General features: G+C 42.9%; 1 protein-coding gene across 3 annotated transcripts in view; it reads right to left on the bottom strand.

Moving 5' to 3' along the window:
- Positions 1-18,699, bottom strand: part of znrf1 (zinc and ring finger 1) — a 45,989-nt gene that overhangs the window by 14,737 nt on the left and 12,553 nt on the right. For all 3 annotated transcript variants that reach the window (XR_009788438.1, XM_061772600.1, XM_061772599.1), the window contains exons 2-3: positions 12,504-12,599; positions 131-236 (exon numbers count right to left, since the gene is read on the bottom strand). Coding sequence is in view for 2 of the 3 variants with exons in the window: in XM_061772600.1 (XP_061628584.1) it covers positions 131-236; positions 12,504-12,599 (202 nt within the window). In the remaining variant the exon portion in view is untranslated. The remainder of the gene's footprint in view (positions 1-130; positions 237-12,503; positions 12,600-18,699) is intronic.

The following is an 18,699-nucleotide window of genomic DNA, read 5'->3' on the forward strand; positions in this document are numbered from 1 at the left end:
CACACGCACCCGCGCACGCACGCACAGACACACACACACGCACACCACACGTTCTGTGAAATGATTCATTACAAGAACTTGCAAATAGTTAATATAAAAACAGTGGGGGGTGTTTTTGCCTTTGAATCACCTTTTGTGGTAGATACAGAGGCACGGCAGCCTGGCTATGGTGTCTCCTTGCTGCAGTTCCTCAAGACAGATCACGCATTCGCCAGCGTCCCTCGCCAACACATCATCTAAAGAGGCAAGCACGCACAACCAAATCAAATATATGCACTCAAAGAAAAAAAACAATTAAAGTCGACAAATGTAACAGTGAGCCATTTGGAGATACTGTCGTGTGTGTGTCCCGGGTTTTGTCTTCCCCCCTGTTTCACACACACATGCTCCTGTGAGCACCTTCACCACCTGTGCTTGTATTTAACCTCGTGTCTCATTCCCTCTCGTTGCCAGTTCGTTGTACCTTGTCGTCGCGTTCCAGCATTCCTTGTTTCCACGTCACAGACTCACAGTAAGACTTGACCCTGTTCCGATTATCGACCTTGCCTCTTTGCCTCATGTTTTTGGATACTGTTGCCTTTCTTTGATTGCCTGCCTGTGTACCGACCTATGCCCATCTATTAAACCTCTCTTTTTGGAAACTGTCCATTTGTTTTGGACTGGCCATAACATGGACTCAGCAGACTCAGACCCGGTGCGCAAAGTTCTTCAAGCGGAGGGTCAACGCCTCTCGAAGCAGGATGAGAAGATTGCTGCCCTCCACCTTCATCTCGAGGGACTGTCAAGGCATCAGGACAATATGATGAGACAGGTGGCCTCGCAGTTTGAACTTCTTATGAAAATTATTCAAGAGAAGGAACCAGTTGGCACCACACCCAATACCGCCACGGTATTTCCATGTGAAGCAGTCACCATGCAGCCACCTGCCACCTCCGCTGCTGTCTGCCCACAGCTCTCTCGACCGGAGAGGTTCTCTGGAGATTCTGGGAACATTAAGCCGTTCATCATGCAGTGCGAACTCCACTTTGAGCTGCAGGCAGCTGCCTTCCCCACCGAGCGGGCAAAAATCGCTTTCATCATTTCCCACCTGACTGGTCGTGCGGAGGCGTGGGTTACTGCTGAATGGAGACGCAATTCCGCCGCGTGTCATTCATGGGCTTTTTTCGTAAAGACTATGGAGTAAATGTTTCAATTTTCCACTCCAGATCATGAGGCAGCTCGCTCCCTTGTCACTTTACAACAAGGCAAGCGCAGGGTGTCAGATTAAGCGATTGAGTTTCGCATTCTAGCAGCTGAGAGTCATTGGAATAATCGGGCGCTACTCGATGCCTTTTTTCAAGGACTATCCCCCGCCGTCAAGGATCATTTAGTCCCGCTAGACCCGCCGACCGACTTGGACACTCTCATCGCTCTCGCCGTAAAAATCGACAAGAGGCTTTTGGATCGCGAGCTGGATGGAGATCGGCGGAGGGCTGGGTCACTGCGCACTTGGAGGACGAGCCTCGGTGCCCAGCCAAACCAAGGCAGATCCCCTGGTTCCGGTCTCAACCCACTGGCTAGCGTCCCCACGGAAGAACCCATGCAACTGGGCTGGTTCCGTCTCTCCCCTGAGGAACGTCAACGCCGGCTGAGGGAAGGGCGGTGCTTCTACTGCGGTCAGTTGGGTCATTCCATGAGCAACTGTCACGTCAAAGTTGCCGGTGCCGGTAGCAAGGGCACGGGAGAGGTGAGTCTGAATTTCATTAAGGAAGAACCTACACGGGTTCTTCCTAAAGTGACACTATGCTCTCCTGATCAAGAAATTCATACACTTGTATTAATTGACTCTGGTTCTGACGCAAACTTACTCAACTCCATCCTCGTTAGATGTATGCACCTTAGAACCTTTCCAATAAAACGCCACCGCAACACCTATGCTGCAGATGGCAGTTTTATGGGCAAGATCACTCACCGCACCCAAACACGCACATTGACATTTCCTGATTCCCACTCGGAACGCATTAGTTTTCATGTTTTTGACGCCATGAATCATGACCTTATTTTAGGGAACCCATGGTTGAAATTACATAACCCCAACATTGACTGGTCCTCTGGGCAGGTTATGTCATGGGGCAGCAATTGCGCCCAGAACGGTTTCAAGCCTCCATGTGATGTTCATGTTTCAAATGACAATCCACAGACCCCATCTGAGGATCCTGACTTATCTCAAGTGCCCACCTGTTACCAGGACATTAAAGACGTTGTTTTCCAAGTCCAAGGCCAAATCCTTCCCACCCCACAGACCTTATGACTGTGCTGTTGACTTGCTGCCTGGAACCACACCCCCACGAGGGAGGTTATTCTCTCTTTCAGGGCCAGAACACAATGCGATGAAGGAGTATGTGGATGAATCACAAACAGCTGGGATTATTCGCCCATCTTCATCCCCTGCGGGAGCCGGATTTTTCTTTGTGGACAAGACTCTGCGACCCTGTATCGATTACCGGGGTCTCAACGACATAACAGTGAAAAATAGGTACCCTCTTCCTCTCGTCTCCTTTGAGTTCCTGGAGGGAGCCAAGGTTTTCACCAAACTAGACTTAAGAAATGCATATCATCTAGTCAGGATAAGGGAGGGGGATGAATGGAAAACAGCATTCAACACACCAACGGGACATTACGAGTATTTGGTGTTGCCTTTTGGACTAACTAACGCTCCAGTTGTGTTCCAGAACTTTGTAAATGATGTCCTGCGTGACATGTTGAATGTGTATGTTTTTGTATATTTGGACGATATTTTGATATTCTCCCCGGATGAGGAGACTCACATAATTCATGTCCGCTCTGTGTTGCAGCAGTTACTGCAGAATTAACTATATGTCAAGGCTGAGAAATGTGAGTTCCACAAGGCGTCCGTTTCTTTTCTGGGGTTCGTGCTGGCTCCAGTTGAAATCAAAATGGATTCTTGCAAAGTTGATGCCGTGACTAATTCGCCCACTCCCACATCACGCAAAGATGTGTGATGTAATTTCTACAGAAAGTTCATTAGAAATTTCAGTTCTATAGGCTCGCCTTTGCATGATCTTACCTCGCCACACAGACCTTTCGTATGGAACCCACTTTGTCAGGCAGCTTTTCAGAAACTTAAATCGACCTTTACCTCCACTCCCATCGTCACTTTGCCAGATCTCAAACAGCAGTTTGTGGTAGAAGTTGATGCGTCTGATGCCGGTATAGGAGCAGTGCTCTCCCAGAAATCTCTCAAGGATGGTAAATTACATCATTGTGCTTATCTCTCCAAAACACTGACCCCAGCTGAGAGAAATTATGACATTGGTGACCGTGAATTGCTGGCAGTCAAGGTGGCTTTGGTGGAGTGAAGGCACTGGCTAGAGGGGGCACATACTCCGTTTTTAGTATGGACAGATAACAAGAACCTGGAATATCTTAAATCTGCTAAGAGATTAAATGCGAGGCAGGCTAGTTGGGCTCTGTTTTTCACTAGATTCAATTTCACGTTATCACTACTACTTGTAGTTGTGTGTGTGTGTGTTTTCTCTACTTATGTGTTGTGCAATCATTTTGTTTCTGCGTTGAGTAAGGTTAGTATTTTGTTTAGGGACCACCCTTTGTGTTGGGGATAGAAATAGCTGTACTTTTGGCTACCGCGAATCATTAGAATCAATTACTGTATGCAGATGTGTTCAAAGGTTTTTATGTTTCAACCGTGAGTTACTTCCGCTCACATGTATTTATTGAGAGACGGTACATCAACATCTCATAATACGGTGCTAATTCCCTATGCAAATACCAGCGATTAACAGGTCATGCCTTTTCAAAATAGAAAACCATTTCACAAAGCAATTTTTTTGGGGCGCTCCCCAACAATGCTGCCCTGTGTATGTACAAATTGCACATACCAGAAACCGCCACTTCATATACATTTATGGGCCAGGAAAGTTGCTGCCAGGAGTGTGATAATACCTGATGGGGAGACTCATCTTCAAAAGCCCTTGACAAAAGACCAGACAACACATTGTTATGGCCACGACTTTCCTTAAAAAACGTACGACCATATTTGGAGTGGCACAGTCCTGGTGAGCTGACCTAATGTGGGCTTTATAAGGTGGTGTTTATCTCAACCGATATTGACCAGGCTTTCCTCTTGAGTACTGCAGAACACTATATTGGTACTTGCTTGCTGGAAATAAAGTTCCATTTGTTCAACAAGCAATGTATCCAGTTTTTCTTCATCATTTCTTTTTGTATTTGCTTTTATTTTGCTTTGTTTTACTCTGGTGTCTGCAGCTCGGTCGGCATTGCAAATGAGAATCAGTTTGCAATTGCCTTACCAGTATGGATGGATGGATGGATAGATAGATAGATAGATAGATAGATAGATTGATTGATTGATAGATAGATAGATAGATAGATAGATAGATAGATAGATAGATAGATAGATAGATAGATAGATAGATAGATAGATAGATAGATAGATAGATAGATAGATAGATAGATAGATAGATAGATAGATAGATAGATAGATAGATAGATAGATAGATAGATAGATAGATAGATAGATGCATAGATGCAACATCATTCTCTTGGGGAGCCGCTTCTCCTCACAAGGGTCGCCGGGTGTGCTGGAGCCTATCCCAGCTATCATCGGGTAGGAGGTGGGATACACCCTGTACTGGTTGCCAGCCAATCACAGGGCACATATAAATAAACAACCATTCGCAATCACATTCACACCTACAGGCAATTTAGAGTCTTCAATTAACCTACCATGCATGTTTTTGGGATGTGGGAGGAAACCGGAGTGCCCGGAGAAAACCCACGCAGGCACAGGGAGAACATGCAAACGCCACACAGGCGGGGCTGAGATTTGAACCCCGGACCTCAGAACTGTGAGGCAGACGCTCTAACCAGTTGTTTACCGTGCCGCACGTGTTTTACTGCGTATGAAACAAAAATGGAAGCACATCAGCCACCTACAGTCAGCAGTAATAGTGGCTAAAATACTCTCAATCTCTGCCATTGCTTCTCTTCGAATTTATCCGGTATATGGAATACAGATTCATAAGAAAAACTGTCTGACTGACATACAGTATCCAGTATATTGAATAGAGATGTGTCCAATTCAGAATCAGAATCCGCTTTAATGTCCAAGTTTTTTAGACAATGGATTTGTTCCATAATAAAAACTAACTGACATACATTATACACTAGTTCAGCTCATTACCAGATGCAGCAATCTAGATCAATAGAATTGCTCAGATTATGTTAACTAGTCACGTCACACGTTTGCAGCTGCGGAATTTGGTGAGGGTCATCTGTGCCCGAAAGACCAATGACAAAATTGGTATAATCACAAGGCTGTTTGAAAGCCAAACTTACTTAGGTCTAACTGGATGTGGTAGGGCTATGGCCTCCTGCCCCCAATACAGAGCAGACACTGTTTAGATCATTGCATTTAGCAAGGCTAACACACTACATTGCACAGTACAATGCATATGCCAAAAGGGGATGCAAGTATCAGTGATCCCGCAAAATATAATTCTTGCACAGCCTGTTGTTGAAATTCCGAAAATTCTGACGTAAACATTATATATTGCAACTAATTCATGTATGGACACACACACACTTATAACATCCATTACTTTATTTGCAATTCTGTGGTGGGACCTATCGCTTCCAGACAGAAAGCGTCTGCTGTCCTATTTCATAAGCATACACCAATAGATATTGTTTGCCCCAATTAGAAATGTTAGCATTATAGCATAGCAGAAACTTCAATCCATCAATTTTCTATACTGTTTGTCCTTGTTGGGTTACTAGTGAGTTGGAGCCTATCTCAGCTAACGAGAGAGGAGGTACACTCTGAATTGGTCGCCAGTTAATCACAAGGCACATAGCGACAGACAACCTTTCGCAACCACATTCACACTTGTAGAGCGTAATGTAGAGTCTTCAACGCAAGCACGGAGCGAATATGCACACACCACACACACAGGGTGAGATCTGAACCCAAAACATAGCTACTATGAGGCAGACATGCTAATCACTACATCAACGTGCTGCCCTACAATATAATCTTAAACTACATAATTAACACATATAGATATGCGGGATACTCATGAATTACCATGTAAAGTTTGACTGTCCCAATTTATGTATTGTCAGAACACACTAGATGCAGATGTTTCTGCATTCTGTTGTGTTGTGCAAATACAGTATATATTTCAGTTATAAAATGGTAACATATTGCACATTGACGGTTAGAATGTAAATCCTGCTGGATCATGGCAGATGTCTAGATGACAAGAACTTTGGATTTTAGGGTTCAGCAACAGAGCTGCGAGCGTTAAAGTGATCCTCACTGCTGCTCCATTTCCATCACCTGTGTTTGTGTATGTACAGCGCAAGGTTATGCTTTTGCTGATGCCTCTCCAGTCACGAGACCATTCACTTAATTTTGTGATGTATGAAACTGCACATGTGGGCACTCAATTTGTCTCGGTCCTCAGCTGGCTGCTCACCCATCCCTGTCCTACTTCTGACTCTCAGCCTGGCATCCAGCACCTTTACATCAATTACAAATTAAACAAAGACACCCAATGTTTTCCTAAGTCACATTCACTCTTTTTTCCTATAAGCTTGTCCTCTTCTGACCGGGCTGCACAAGAAATCTTTTCCTTCCTCTCCTAGCCTGATTTGTACAGTTTGTTAGAATGAAAATCCCACCCACCCATTGCTCTCCCGATGAGTGGTTATATTTAGCGGAGAGGTCTTAAAATGTCATCATCTGAAGTCAAAGCCAAGAAAAGATCTGATGGTCACTTCACATGCTATTTCAACTCCAGCCACATGCCTCTGATTTCCCTTTCTAAAATGTATCTGTCACTAAAACGACCTGCAAAGCATTAACACTAAAGGATAAAATAAAAAATAAATTGTCAAAGTAGAAGGGTAATGATGATTAAATGAATATAAAATTACATTGTGTATCACGCAGAGGTGTCAAGTAAAAAAAGAGAAATACTTTGTTACCTTACTGAAGTAGAAATTTTAGGTATCCATACTGGAGTGTTTATTTTTCCAACCTACTTCTACTCCTTACATTTTCCCATAAATAGCTGTACATATTATTCTTTACAGTTTAAAAAAGCCCATTTAATATAGATATTATCATAATATAATATAATAATAATAATATAATATTCATGAAAATCTAATAAAATAAAGAATGGCTGGACAGAAAGAGCTTCAGACAAAAAGGCATAATGGGACAGCTTTTCCTTTTACCCTCTCATCTCATTCGTTATCCGCCATCAGGGCACTCCATCGCTGTGGATCCCATGTTCTTAAAGACAGTTTTATTCTGCTCGCTCTGTTGCTGTCCCTCAATCTGTCACTCAATCTCCCTTTTTTTCTCACAGCATGAATTCAGTTGTAGGCATGAAACTTGCATTGTTTTTTTTACTGAACCGGTCTCATGGGCCTAGCAGACTGCTATTTGTGGCGCTGTAAATTTAACCCCTCCTCCCCGCCTTTTACACGAGATAGTCTGTGTAGTTACTGTATTAGAGTTAATAATAACACAGTAACATCACGGTGGGACGGTGAACGACTGGTTAGCACATCTGCCTCACAGTTCTGAGGGCCCGGGTTCAAATCCGGCCTCGCCTGTGTGGAATTTGCATGTTCTCCCCGTACCTGCGTGGGTTTTCTCCGGGTACTCCGGTTTCCTCCCACATCCCAAAAACATGCAACAAAACAGGTCAATTAAATTTAGAAAACAAAACAAAAAAACAAAGGCTTCACTTTTATTTGATCGACTAAGAGACGCCTTTTAGTGAGGGCTTCTAACCCTCTTCCCCTGGGAAAACCGCTTAACTTTGAGCTTTACCACAACCATATGATTGAGATACATTTAATAGTGATTGCGTAAGTGTACCACCACCACATAATAGTATTATGATTATTCACACTATTTTGCAAATTATTTACTAGCTAAACAAACCAATTTAAAATCGTAGCCCCAAACAGAACATGGATAAATCATTACTACTGATATTATTGCACTTTATTTTAATGAGAGATTGTTTTCCTATTCAATACTCTTTATAGGAGTCTGGGCTTTTTAACTTGGCACATGCAGTATCTTCATATGCTGTGAACAGCATTTAGATAGATAGATTAGATAGATTAGATAGATTAGATAGATTAGATAGATTAGATAGATTAGATAGATTAGATAGATAGATAGATAGATTGATTGATAGATAGATAGATAGATAGATAGATAGATAGATTTGTTCGCTTTGCTATCTTAAGTTATTAAAACCTTTGCACATGACTCTGTGTTTGTAATAACAAATGAAATGAAAACGACAGACAAATTAAGCAGGCAATCTTTGCAGTTAGCGGTATAGCCCCCCCAACAAACACACACACCTGTCTGGCTAACGGCGATTACCAGGGCTTGGCCGAGGAAGCTGATAGTGTCCTCCCTGCTACGAAGCAGTTCGCGGTGCAGAGTGTGATGGTGGATCCCCACCAGGCGGCTTCGGGGGACGTGGAGCCGACGGTGGTGGCTGGTGTGGCCACGAGGAAGCGACACGAAAGTAACCTGTGCTTCCTTGACCAGCGGTTTGGCGCTAAGGCTCGGCAGTGTCTTCCGTCCTGCACCTACGAGGCTCTGGGAAACTCCAACGCTGGCGTTCAGTAGAGGCTGTGGGTGCCGTCATAGTGAGCGAGCTGTTCTTCATCTCAGACTCCTTGTCTAAGAGGCGTTTCCTGGTGGGCAGCAGGTCTCAAGTCAGCTTGCTTCCCTCCACGGACGCAGCCAAGGCGGCTGTTGGCTGCAGACTTCGGCTGAGCGCAGCTAACAGCTCGCCCATCAAAGAATTCGGCTCCAGGTTGGTGACTGTGTTCTTCCATGGATGCAATTTATCGCCTCCGTCACTGTCGCCATTATCAGCACAGATTTTCTGTGTGCTAATGGACTACTTGTTGATGTTGCTAACCGCCGTTTGATTGATGCTGTGTCTTTCGCTACTTTTCTGTATGAAGCTGGGGGACTTGGGCCGTTAACATACGCTAATTATTTATCATCAGGTGACGTTTTTCAGCGTTTGCCGTCTGACATTTTCCGTCGCTAATGACTCCCGCTTTTTCCACCAACAGTAAGAAACACGAGGTGGAGCATTTCATTCCCACTGTTGTTCCCAAAGCCCAAAGACACACGAATTGCAATACAACAGAAATTATATAAACTGTTCATTCTTTCTCTGCGGCCCGGTAACAAATGCCTCACGGCCCGGTACCGATCCGTGGACCAGTGTATAGGGACGACTGATTTAGATGACATACGAGTGGACAGTTCTTCGCCTGAGGAACATCTGTCAGTTAACACAGGTTTTCAAGGCCTGATTGTCAAACCGGGGAAATGTCAGTTTGGTTTGTCGGTGATTGATTTCTTAGGTCACCGTATTTCGTCACGGGGTGCGGTTCCTTTACCTTCCAAAGTGCAGGTGGTGGGGAATTCCTCAGTCCTATCTCAGAGCACTACAGGAGTTCTTAGGCATGGTTAATTTTTATAACCGGTTCCTTCCTTGTGTGGCCCACCTTCTGCAGCCTCTTTATGATGCTTTGCATGGCAAGAAGGCAAATAACCCTCTCAACTGGACTCCTCAGAGGGTCCAGACTTTTCAACAGGCTAAGTCCGGCCTCGCAAACGCTGCCCTCTTGGCCCAACTGGTCTCCACGGCGCCAGTAGCCTTGACTACCGACGCGTCAGACATTGCTGTAGGAGCGGTAGTTGAACAACAAGTGGGGAATGTGTGGCAGCCCTTTGTATTTTTCAGCCGTAAACTGCAGGATAATGAATGCAAGTATCACGTTTTCGACCGAGAGTTGCTGGGACTATATCTTGCGACACGCCATTTTCGCTTCCTACTGGAAGGGCGCTGTTTCATTGCTTACGTGGATCATAAGCCACTTCCTTTTGCCATGTTGAAAATTACAGACCCGTACTCGGCCTGGGGTATAGGTAGGACCATGCCTCTCACCCAGCAGTGAGGGAGGTGGGGCCGTGTGCAAACTGTTTTGGCGCTCATGAGAGTTTTGGCGCAAGGTTGTGTTTCAGTGTCTCAAGGAATAAAGACGTTTTGACCCAAGTACGTGCATCCTTCTATCCTGCCACAAGACAATCATAAATGACGTCCTTCGGTGACAAATGTAGCAGCATTGATAGTGATAATGTTGTGTGTAAAAAGAAAAGCTGTAGGTGACTTGCGGCAGGAGGAGTATGCCGGCTTGCCGGACTTTACAATGTAGATGCAGGCTGTCTTGCTCACCAGTAGTCCAGTTGAGTTGACAGCTCACCTGGAAGAAGCAGTCAATTACAGTATGTTGCAGCAGGCAGCCAGTCATATTTCAGTGGGTCGTTTTGAACTCAAATGAAATTCATAACAATGATTGTGATGGCGTCACTCGGTATCAGCGTGCTCTCTCTCTCTCTCTCTCTCTCTCTCTCTCTCTATCGCATTCTCTCTTTCTCTTGTGTAGGAGGAGAAAAAAGGCAACCTTCAACCATTAAAACATGCACCTGCGCAAATGCGACAAGATGAAATTGTTGAATTTTTGTTCGCAAATGCAACCAATTTGGTAGCAGTCTTGAGCCCTGTGAACGCAGAGCTGAACTCCACGAACAGGATCCTTGCATAGGTCCCTGCGCTGTCGAGGTGTTCCAGGATGAAGTACAGTCACATGTTGACTGCATCATCCACAGAGCTGTTTGCTCGATAGGCAAACTGCAGAGGGTCCATTAGGGGTCCTGTGATGATCTTCAGGTTGTCCAGCATGAGGCATTCAAAGGACTTCATGACCACAAATGTCAGGGTGACAGGTCTGTAGTTTTCTTGGGGACTGGGATTATGGTGGTGTGTTTGATGTAGGATAGGACTTCACACAGTTCCAAAGAGCTATTGAAAAGCTCTGTGAAAACGGGAAAGGATACACTTTCCGGGCCTGCCCCTTTTTTTTGTGTGTGTGTTTTTTGTCTTTTACTGTTTAAAGACACATTTCACGTTCTGTCCGTGAATGGTCAACGCAGAAGTGGGTTTCAGAAGTGTGATGGTGGTTGTCGGTGGTGCGGCTGGGTGGGTGTGGGGTGTGAAAGTGTCTTTTTCAAATCTGCTGTAGAAGGTATTCAAGGCGTCAGCCACTCCTTTGTTGTTCTCCGCTTGGGGGATGATTGCTTGTAGTTGGTTAATGATTGTAATCCATTTTTGCTTCATAAGTCCACCTTCTCACTGTTGTCACCACAGGCTTCGCACATTTAAGTTGGTGCCTGTATGTTGGTATTAAGTGTTTTAAATAATGATCGGATGAGCCTAAAGCTGCATGGGGAACAGCATGGTATGAATCCATGAGTGTGCTATACAGTAGCAGTGGTCTAGAATGTTGGTTTCCTTGGTGGGACAGTCAATGTGCAGCTTGTATTTAGGGAGTTTGTGGTTGAGTTTTGCTTTGTTAAAGTCTGAAAGAATAAGAGGGGTGAATCTGGGTTCTTTTTTTTTAAGTTCGTTTACTTGGTCAGCCATCGTTTGCAGTGTGGTATTTGTTTTTTATTCGCCATTTGTTTTTTTATTAGGTCAATACTGCCCGCTCTAGATGAACATGTAGTTGAGATTTTAAATTAGTTTATTCTGGATCACAAGAGATGACAAGTAACATCTGGTGTCCAAGCTAGACTTTTCGGTGTCAGGAAGTGTACAGTTGATTCATGGACAAGAGAGCCACCTTGTGGACAGCAGAAAACACCAAAAATGGATGGGGGGGAGCATCCATTGTTCCGGTTCTAAGCCCAGGGGCGAGGTTTAACTCCATGCCCCGATAGCCAGACCTTTATACGCTGATGATCAAGAATTTCCGGGGGACTTTTTGTAATCTGACTTCGTAAGCAGCTGCCTTGACACGTATGCATCTTAATAAACCTTAACTAGCTCAAAGCCAATGTCTCCAAGTATTCATTTGTTCCTGCTTAATGCAAGCACCGTTCATCAGGAAGAACGGCGCAACACAGACACCTGGACATCCACCACAGTAGCAAGAGCTGGAATTGGAATTGGCCCACTAGTAGATCGGGCAGGGTGAGCAGTGGAAAATAGGGCAGGACCGCCCACGCAAAACTGACTGATTGCAACGACGGTGTATATTAAGTGTGTTGTAGTTCTTGATTTTTAGTGTATTTTGAGTAAAGCATGTCAAAGGCATGTTTATAAGACACCCAAGAGCATTTTAAAATTCTGGGGTAAAAAAAAAAAAAAAAAAAGTCTCCTTTAAGCTTTTTTTAAGTCATCTATTTTGTCGATCCACCTACATTTTCATGAATAACTATAAGTGGAGCAGCCAAGACAGGACACCATATTTATACAGACTCCATATTTCATTCAAGAGTAAATTAGTCATTTTGTCAGTATAAAACCAAAATAAAGGGCTGAGGTGACGCTCACCATTGTATGAGAGTCGAGGCTTGCTGAGACACATGATGAAGTGAACTTCCATTTCACTGGACGCCACGGATTTGGAGCAGACAGGACACTTGAATCCTAGAAGAATACCACAGAATATGTCAAAAAATACAAATAAATCACACATACCGTACAGTAGTGTCTTTACCGAGATATATTTATTAAATGGTTTATCAAACTGTTTGAGGTCTATTTGTTGTATTGTCTTTTCAAAGATGCCCCAATATGACTTGCTGATTTATGCCGTACGTATATCTTCTTGAGGGATCATCTGACTTACAGGCACCCTACTTATAGGGTGATACTGACTGTCTGCATCACCTATACTGAAACAGAAATTCAAAATGCATGGTCATGAAAGGTAATGAATAAAAAAGAAAAATGTGTGTGCATGTGTTTTTTTTGTTTTTTTTAACGTAATAGTCATTTAACTGCCATTTTATCACATTTGACCGGAACTGGAGAACTGTAAATTATCCATTTTAGAAACGTATCACTATTTTTCTTACAAATTTTGTTAGTGTGCGCCATTTTGAAAGTGTCACTGCCAATAAATGGAGCTCCATTAAGGATTTATAATGGGACACAAGTAAACCTGATCAGCATCACAGATATCAAAGCTGTAAATTAAAACTCGAAAATGATTAATAAAAAAGAATCACTGAAAGTCTACAATGCAAAAGATCAAAAGCAGAGGTCAGTCCAGACTTGCAGTAACAAAAATGAACAAAGACTACCATTTGCTGTTCTCTGTTATACCTGAGAGCTGTGAATCACTGTTCAGGGGGGTGGTCCAACCAACAAAAAGCCCAAAAATTTTATTTGGTGAAGACCCGAGTGATGAGTGTAAGCGCGTGGTGTGACCGTGCGTGTCGATGTGCGACACTTGACTTTAACAAAGCCTCGCGCTATAATCACTTGCATTTTATTATCTATTTACTGTAATTTCTCGTGTATTATGTGCATCCCCCCCCCCCAAAAAAAATGTCAAAAGTCAATGGTGCACATTATACATAAGTTTAGTGGAAAATGAAAAAAACGTTTCCATTTTATAAATGTATGCCGCTATCTAGTGGTTATGAAAAAGCTGTACACTTTCATTGCAATATGCCACCGACCACCGAGAGGTTATGAGAAAGGTGTATACTTTCATTCTAATATACCAATGCCACTTGGAAGTTATGAAAAAAGTGTAGCTTACACTTTCATTCCAATATGACAGGGGTACGTATCACTGCATACCCTGGCAGAATTTTGTGAAATATTGTTTTTTTTTTTAAATACGACTGATGACTGAACAACAGATCACTGATGGCGTAGTGGTACACTCGCCTGACTTTGGTGCGGGCAGCGTGGGTTAAGTTCCCACTCAGTGACGGTATGAATGTGAGTGCGAATGGTTTTCCGTGTCTCTATGTGCCCTGTGACTGTCTGGCGACTAGTTCAGGGTGTAGTCCGCCTTTCGCCCAAAGTCAGCTGGGATAGACTGCAGTGCCCCGCGACCCTAACCAGGATAAGCGGTGTTGAAAATGGAAAATGGATGGACTGAACCATCCTTAATTTCTTCATGGTTATATTTTGTTTAATGATAATGTTTTTTTGAATTGCTTGACAGTTTAATTTGAATATAATTAAAATATAATTAAATGTGTTTCGCCTGGCCCGTCATGTTTTCTTTAAAGAATTGTACCCGTCTTACAAATTTTGCCTGGGTAATCAAACATATGAGCACAACTGTGTGTTTAGTCATTTACTAAATACAAGTAGGGCCGTGAATTTCAAAATAAGAGCAAGTAAATATAAATAAAGTATTACGTGGTCAAATAAAATTCTTAACTTCAGAATAATTATTTGAAAAAAAACTAACAAAATACAGATAATACGTATGCTTTGATCATATGGTTAGAAGCAAAATCATGCACTGTAAAAATGCATTATACATAGGTAGAAGGATTTTCCAGAATTTTGAGGTCAACTTTGGGGGTGCCTATTATACATGGGTGCGCATTATATACAAGAAATTATGGTATATCTGAGTTTGAAATTGCCTCACTAGAAATGTTTGTAGACAAGAAAATGCATTTTCCTGCTATATGTACATTGTGAATTTAAGAAAAATACTGTTATGTGAAAGAGGAAACCAATTGGTCGTTCATTAAATGAAATTTTTCATTTTTTCGTGTATTCAGAACTGATCTTTAACTAAGCAAAAATATACAGTCCCCTCCAAAAGTATTGGAACAGAAAGGTCAATTCCTTTGATTTTGTTTATACTGAAGACATTTGGGGTTCAGATAAAAAGATGAATATGAGACAAAAGTTCAGAATTCCAGCTTTTATTTCATGGTATTTACACAGATGTCTTAAACAACTCAGGACAGAGGACCTTTTGTTTCCAGCCACCCACTTTTCAAGTGGGCAAGTGTTTATAATTGCTCAGGTGTTGCCTTTTAGATTTATTGCTTAAACATTAGCTAGTGTTTGTTTTTGGCTTTGTGTTTCACCTGTGAAAACAGCATTTGCATAATATCGTTTATTTTGTAAAGTGCTTCATACATCAAATGCAAAACATTGCACAAGAATATTGTATGGCAATAGTTCACAATTAATAACTTCAGGTTATGTCCAGGCTGTCTGTATGCAGTAGAAGATGCCAAATCCGGTTTGCGCGATAGTATTTGAGTTAAACTTTTGCAAATAAAAAAATAATAATTAATATGACATCCAAATGTAAACCTAACCAAATAAAATTTATGCATTTAATTTTTTTTAACCAGTCCTTTCCTGGCAGAATGGTGGGACAGTTTTGCTGTGCAACAGGGGAGTTTGAAATACTAAGTGTGCTTATTTTTAATTTTTTTTTAATTATTCTGATGTTTGGCGGCACGGTGGACAACTGGTTAGCACATCAGCCTCACAGTTCTGAGGACCAGGTGAGGGCATGCAATAACTAACCAAGAGAACAAGATGAGATAAGACAGAAAAGGGGACACACTCCTGCTCTCGGCTGGGCGGGGACTGGCTGCATCGCGGGCCCTGCGGGCTGGGGGGGGCGTCTGGCTCTCCTGGGGGTGGGGTGGCGGGGCGTGTGGGGCGGTGGGTGGTGATGCAGTGGGATTCTTTTTAGTGTCTAAACACCTGTAAGAACCTGTGTGTCGGTATGGTAGTATAAGCTGTGTTGTTATTAGTGGTCCCAGCACAAGCAATTAAAGCGTATAACGTGTCTATCGAACTTTTTACTGAATGAACACCATGACACATGCATGTTAGTCAACTGGTGTACGGAGTTGCTGAGCCGGCACATTGAGGAAGGGTGGGCCGCTCCAACCACAAGGGGGGGTCAACCCAGGGAGCCCGTCCAGCAGAGGACCAAACCAGGGGGATGCCGCCAACCCCCCCAGGACACAAGGGGGGCCCAAACCCAACTGAAGTACCCAGATCAGTCCAAAGGGAGGGGCATGGACACCGGACCACCGCAAGTTTAGCAGCTGTGTTTAAATAAGTACAGCAGTGGGTGATCGTGACAGGCTAGTGAGATATTTACTTACAGTGGGGCCGTTGGGCTATGCTAGCTAGCGCCTCGATTAGCCTCACCAGCACTCGGGATGAATTTGGCAGTGCAGCGAGTTTTCTCACTGGCCAACAACATGATGTGCAAAAAGAGAATGGTTTTAATCCCATTTGAATGGCTCCTCGTCTCATAAATATGAAACATATCCATGATGTCTATATTAGAACAGATAGGAAGAGTCACGAACAGTACAGTGCCTGGGAGCATAATAGATAAACAATCAACTCTCCCTGCTTATGATCAATAGCACTGTAAAAGCTTGACTGTAATTAAACCTTACATAAAATATCTGCAGAAGAATAATTACCAAGCAGATGGATTTTTTGTTTGTTTTTATTCTCTGACGAGCTCTTATCTGTTTTAAATGTAGAAATATGGCTGATAATTATCAATAACTGAAGAGGAAAGGTAGACCACGGTGGAAGGGGGAATCTGGTTGAGCTGTGCTATAAAATAAGCATCACAAGGGGGCAGTGGGAGGGAGATGATTCATTTACTTTATGCTGCAAAAGTTAGGAGGAGGTGGGCAGAGGGAAAAATATAGGATGACAGGAAAGAAGAGAAAACCTACCAAAGACATAAAGTTGAGGGTGTAACTGATGAAATGAGTGCACAAGGGAGCAATCCAGCAAAGTAAGACTACATAGAGGGTGAATCATGAGGATGATGGCAGAGGAAGAGGAAAGACTAGGAGTGAGGGAGGAGGGGACTGAGGAAGACCAGGGAAGGCCACCTCACTTCGAAAAAGTATGGCAATTCAAACTTTCAAAATGTGTATCACTAAAAGGTAATGATTCCCATCAGTTTATAGACAATGTTCTTAAAGTATTATCAGGCATAATAATGATAATAAATGTATTGTAGGTTAGGCTACATACAACGAACACTATAGAACTCTTTTTTTAGTTATTGTCTAATTCCCTTCCTAGCAGAAATTTTACAACGGTAAAACTTCACAATTACCTGTCATTAAAAGCTGAGTTACCAAGTTCAGCACTGCAGTTTGGTCAGGTTATTTTGTGCAGCGACTTCTTGCCCTTGCTTGCACGGATTTTCTCCCTCCCACATTCTTAAAACATATATGGCAGGTTAATTTAAGACGAAATTTTCCATCGGTGTGAATTTGGACAGCTGTTTGTTTATATGTGGCCTGCAATTGGCTGGCGACTGCCAAAAGTCAGGTCATTCTTGCTCATCCACAACCCTAATGTGGCAAAGCGGTGTACAAAATGGATGGATATTATTATTTCCTACATTATTTTCTTTTGCATACTGCAGCAACCAGCAGAGCAAATTATTATTTTTGTCATTTCTCGCTGTGCATCCTCAAACGTTATAAGTGGTGGTGGTGAAGAATCTGACCAACTATTGAGTGACCAGCACTGGTTTAAGTCACCATTATCATATTGGCTTGGCATCTTTGGAAGCCCAGATAACCACGTTCTAGAAATGTAGTTATGCTTTAACACGAGATGATTAGCCCCAAAAAAAAGAACAATCTTAGACACTAACTTTGTTGAACATGTTCAAATATTTGTAGTATTTGGAGGTCGTTTATACATACATATACAGTATATATAGTTCTTTTCTGAATGATCAAAATGAATTCATAGTGTTTTCGAAAAGCCCTTCAAAGATTGCTTCTTAATCTACAGTGCTGTGATAAAAGTATTGGCCCCATTCTCAAATTCTTATATTTTTGTTTGTTTGTTTAAGATCATCAAACAAATGTAAATATCAGACAAAGATAACCAAAGTAAACATTAAGGTCTGTTTTTAAATGGTGTTTTTTTTTTTTTTTTTTACCTGTCCCTGTGTGAAAAAAAATAATGTTGTTGTTGTCCTCCCCATGGTAAGGGGTGTAACCCGTCCCGTTGACTGGTGATACGTTTTAGGTTTCCGCCTCCCAGACAGTGTTTGATTTGACAAGATAAAACCCAGTGATTGTAAAAGACGGGATACGGTGGTATCAGAATACACGTTGACTGAGATACGGCACCGCGACCCTAGTGAGGAGAAGCGGCTCAGAAAAATGGATGAATGGATGGATGGATGAGATACGGCAATATTTTATGGCAGTAGTCTGACATCTATCTAATGCAGCCCTATGGGGGGCACAAGTCAGTGCAAACTGTAGGCCGGTCCCAAGCCCGGATAAATGCAGAGGGTTGCGTCAGGAAGGGCATCCGGCTTAAAACCTTGCCAAACAAATATGAGCGTTCATCCAAAGAATTCCATACCGGATCGGTCGTGGCCCGGGTTAACAACGTCCGCCACCGGCGCCGTCAACCTGCAGGGCGCTGTTGGAAATTCAGCTACTGTGGGTCGAAGTCGAAGTCAAAGAAGAAGAAGAAGAAGAGGTGGAAAGCGGGTTCTTCGGCAGAAAGAGAAGAGGAAAACACAGAGCCTAGAACTGAATGTGGGGACTTTGAATGTTGGGACTATGACAGGAAAATCTTGGGAGTTGGTTGACATGATGATTAGGAGAAAGGTTGATATATTGTGTGTCCAGGAGACCAGGTGGAAAGGCAGTAAGGCTAGAAGTTTAGGGGCAGGGTTTAAATTATTTTACTATGGTGTAGATGGGAAGAGAAATGGAGTCGGGGT

Source organism: Phyllopteryx taeniolatus, chromosome 5, assembly GCF_024500385.1.
Source record: "Phyllopteryx taeniolatus isolate TA_2022b chromosome 5, UOR_Ptae_1.2, whole genome shotgun sequence".
NCBI lineage: Eukaryota > Metazoa > Chordata > Actinopteri > Syngnathiformes > Syngnathidae > Phyllopteryx > Phyllopteryx taeniolatus.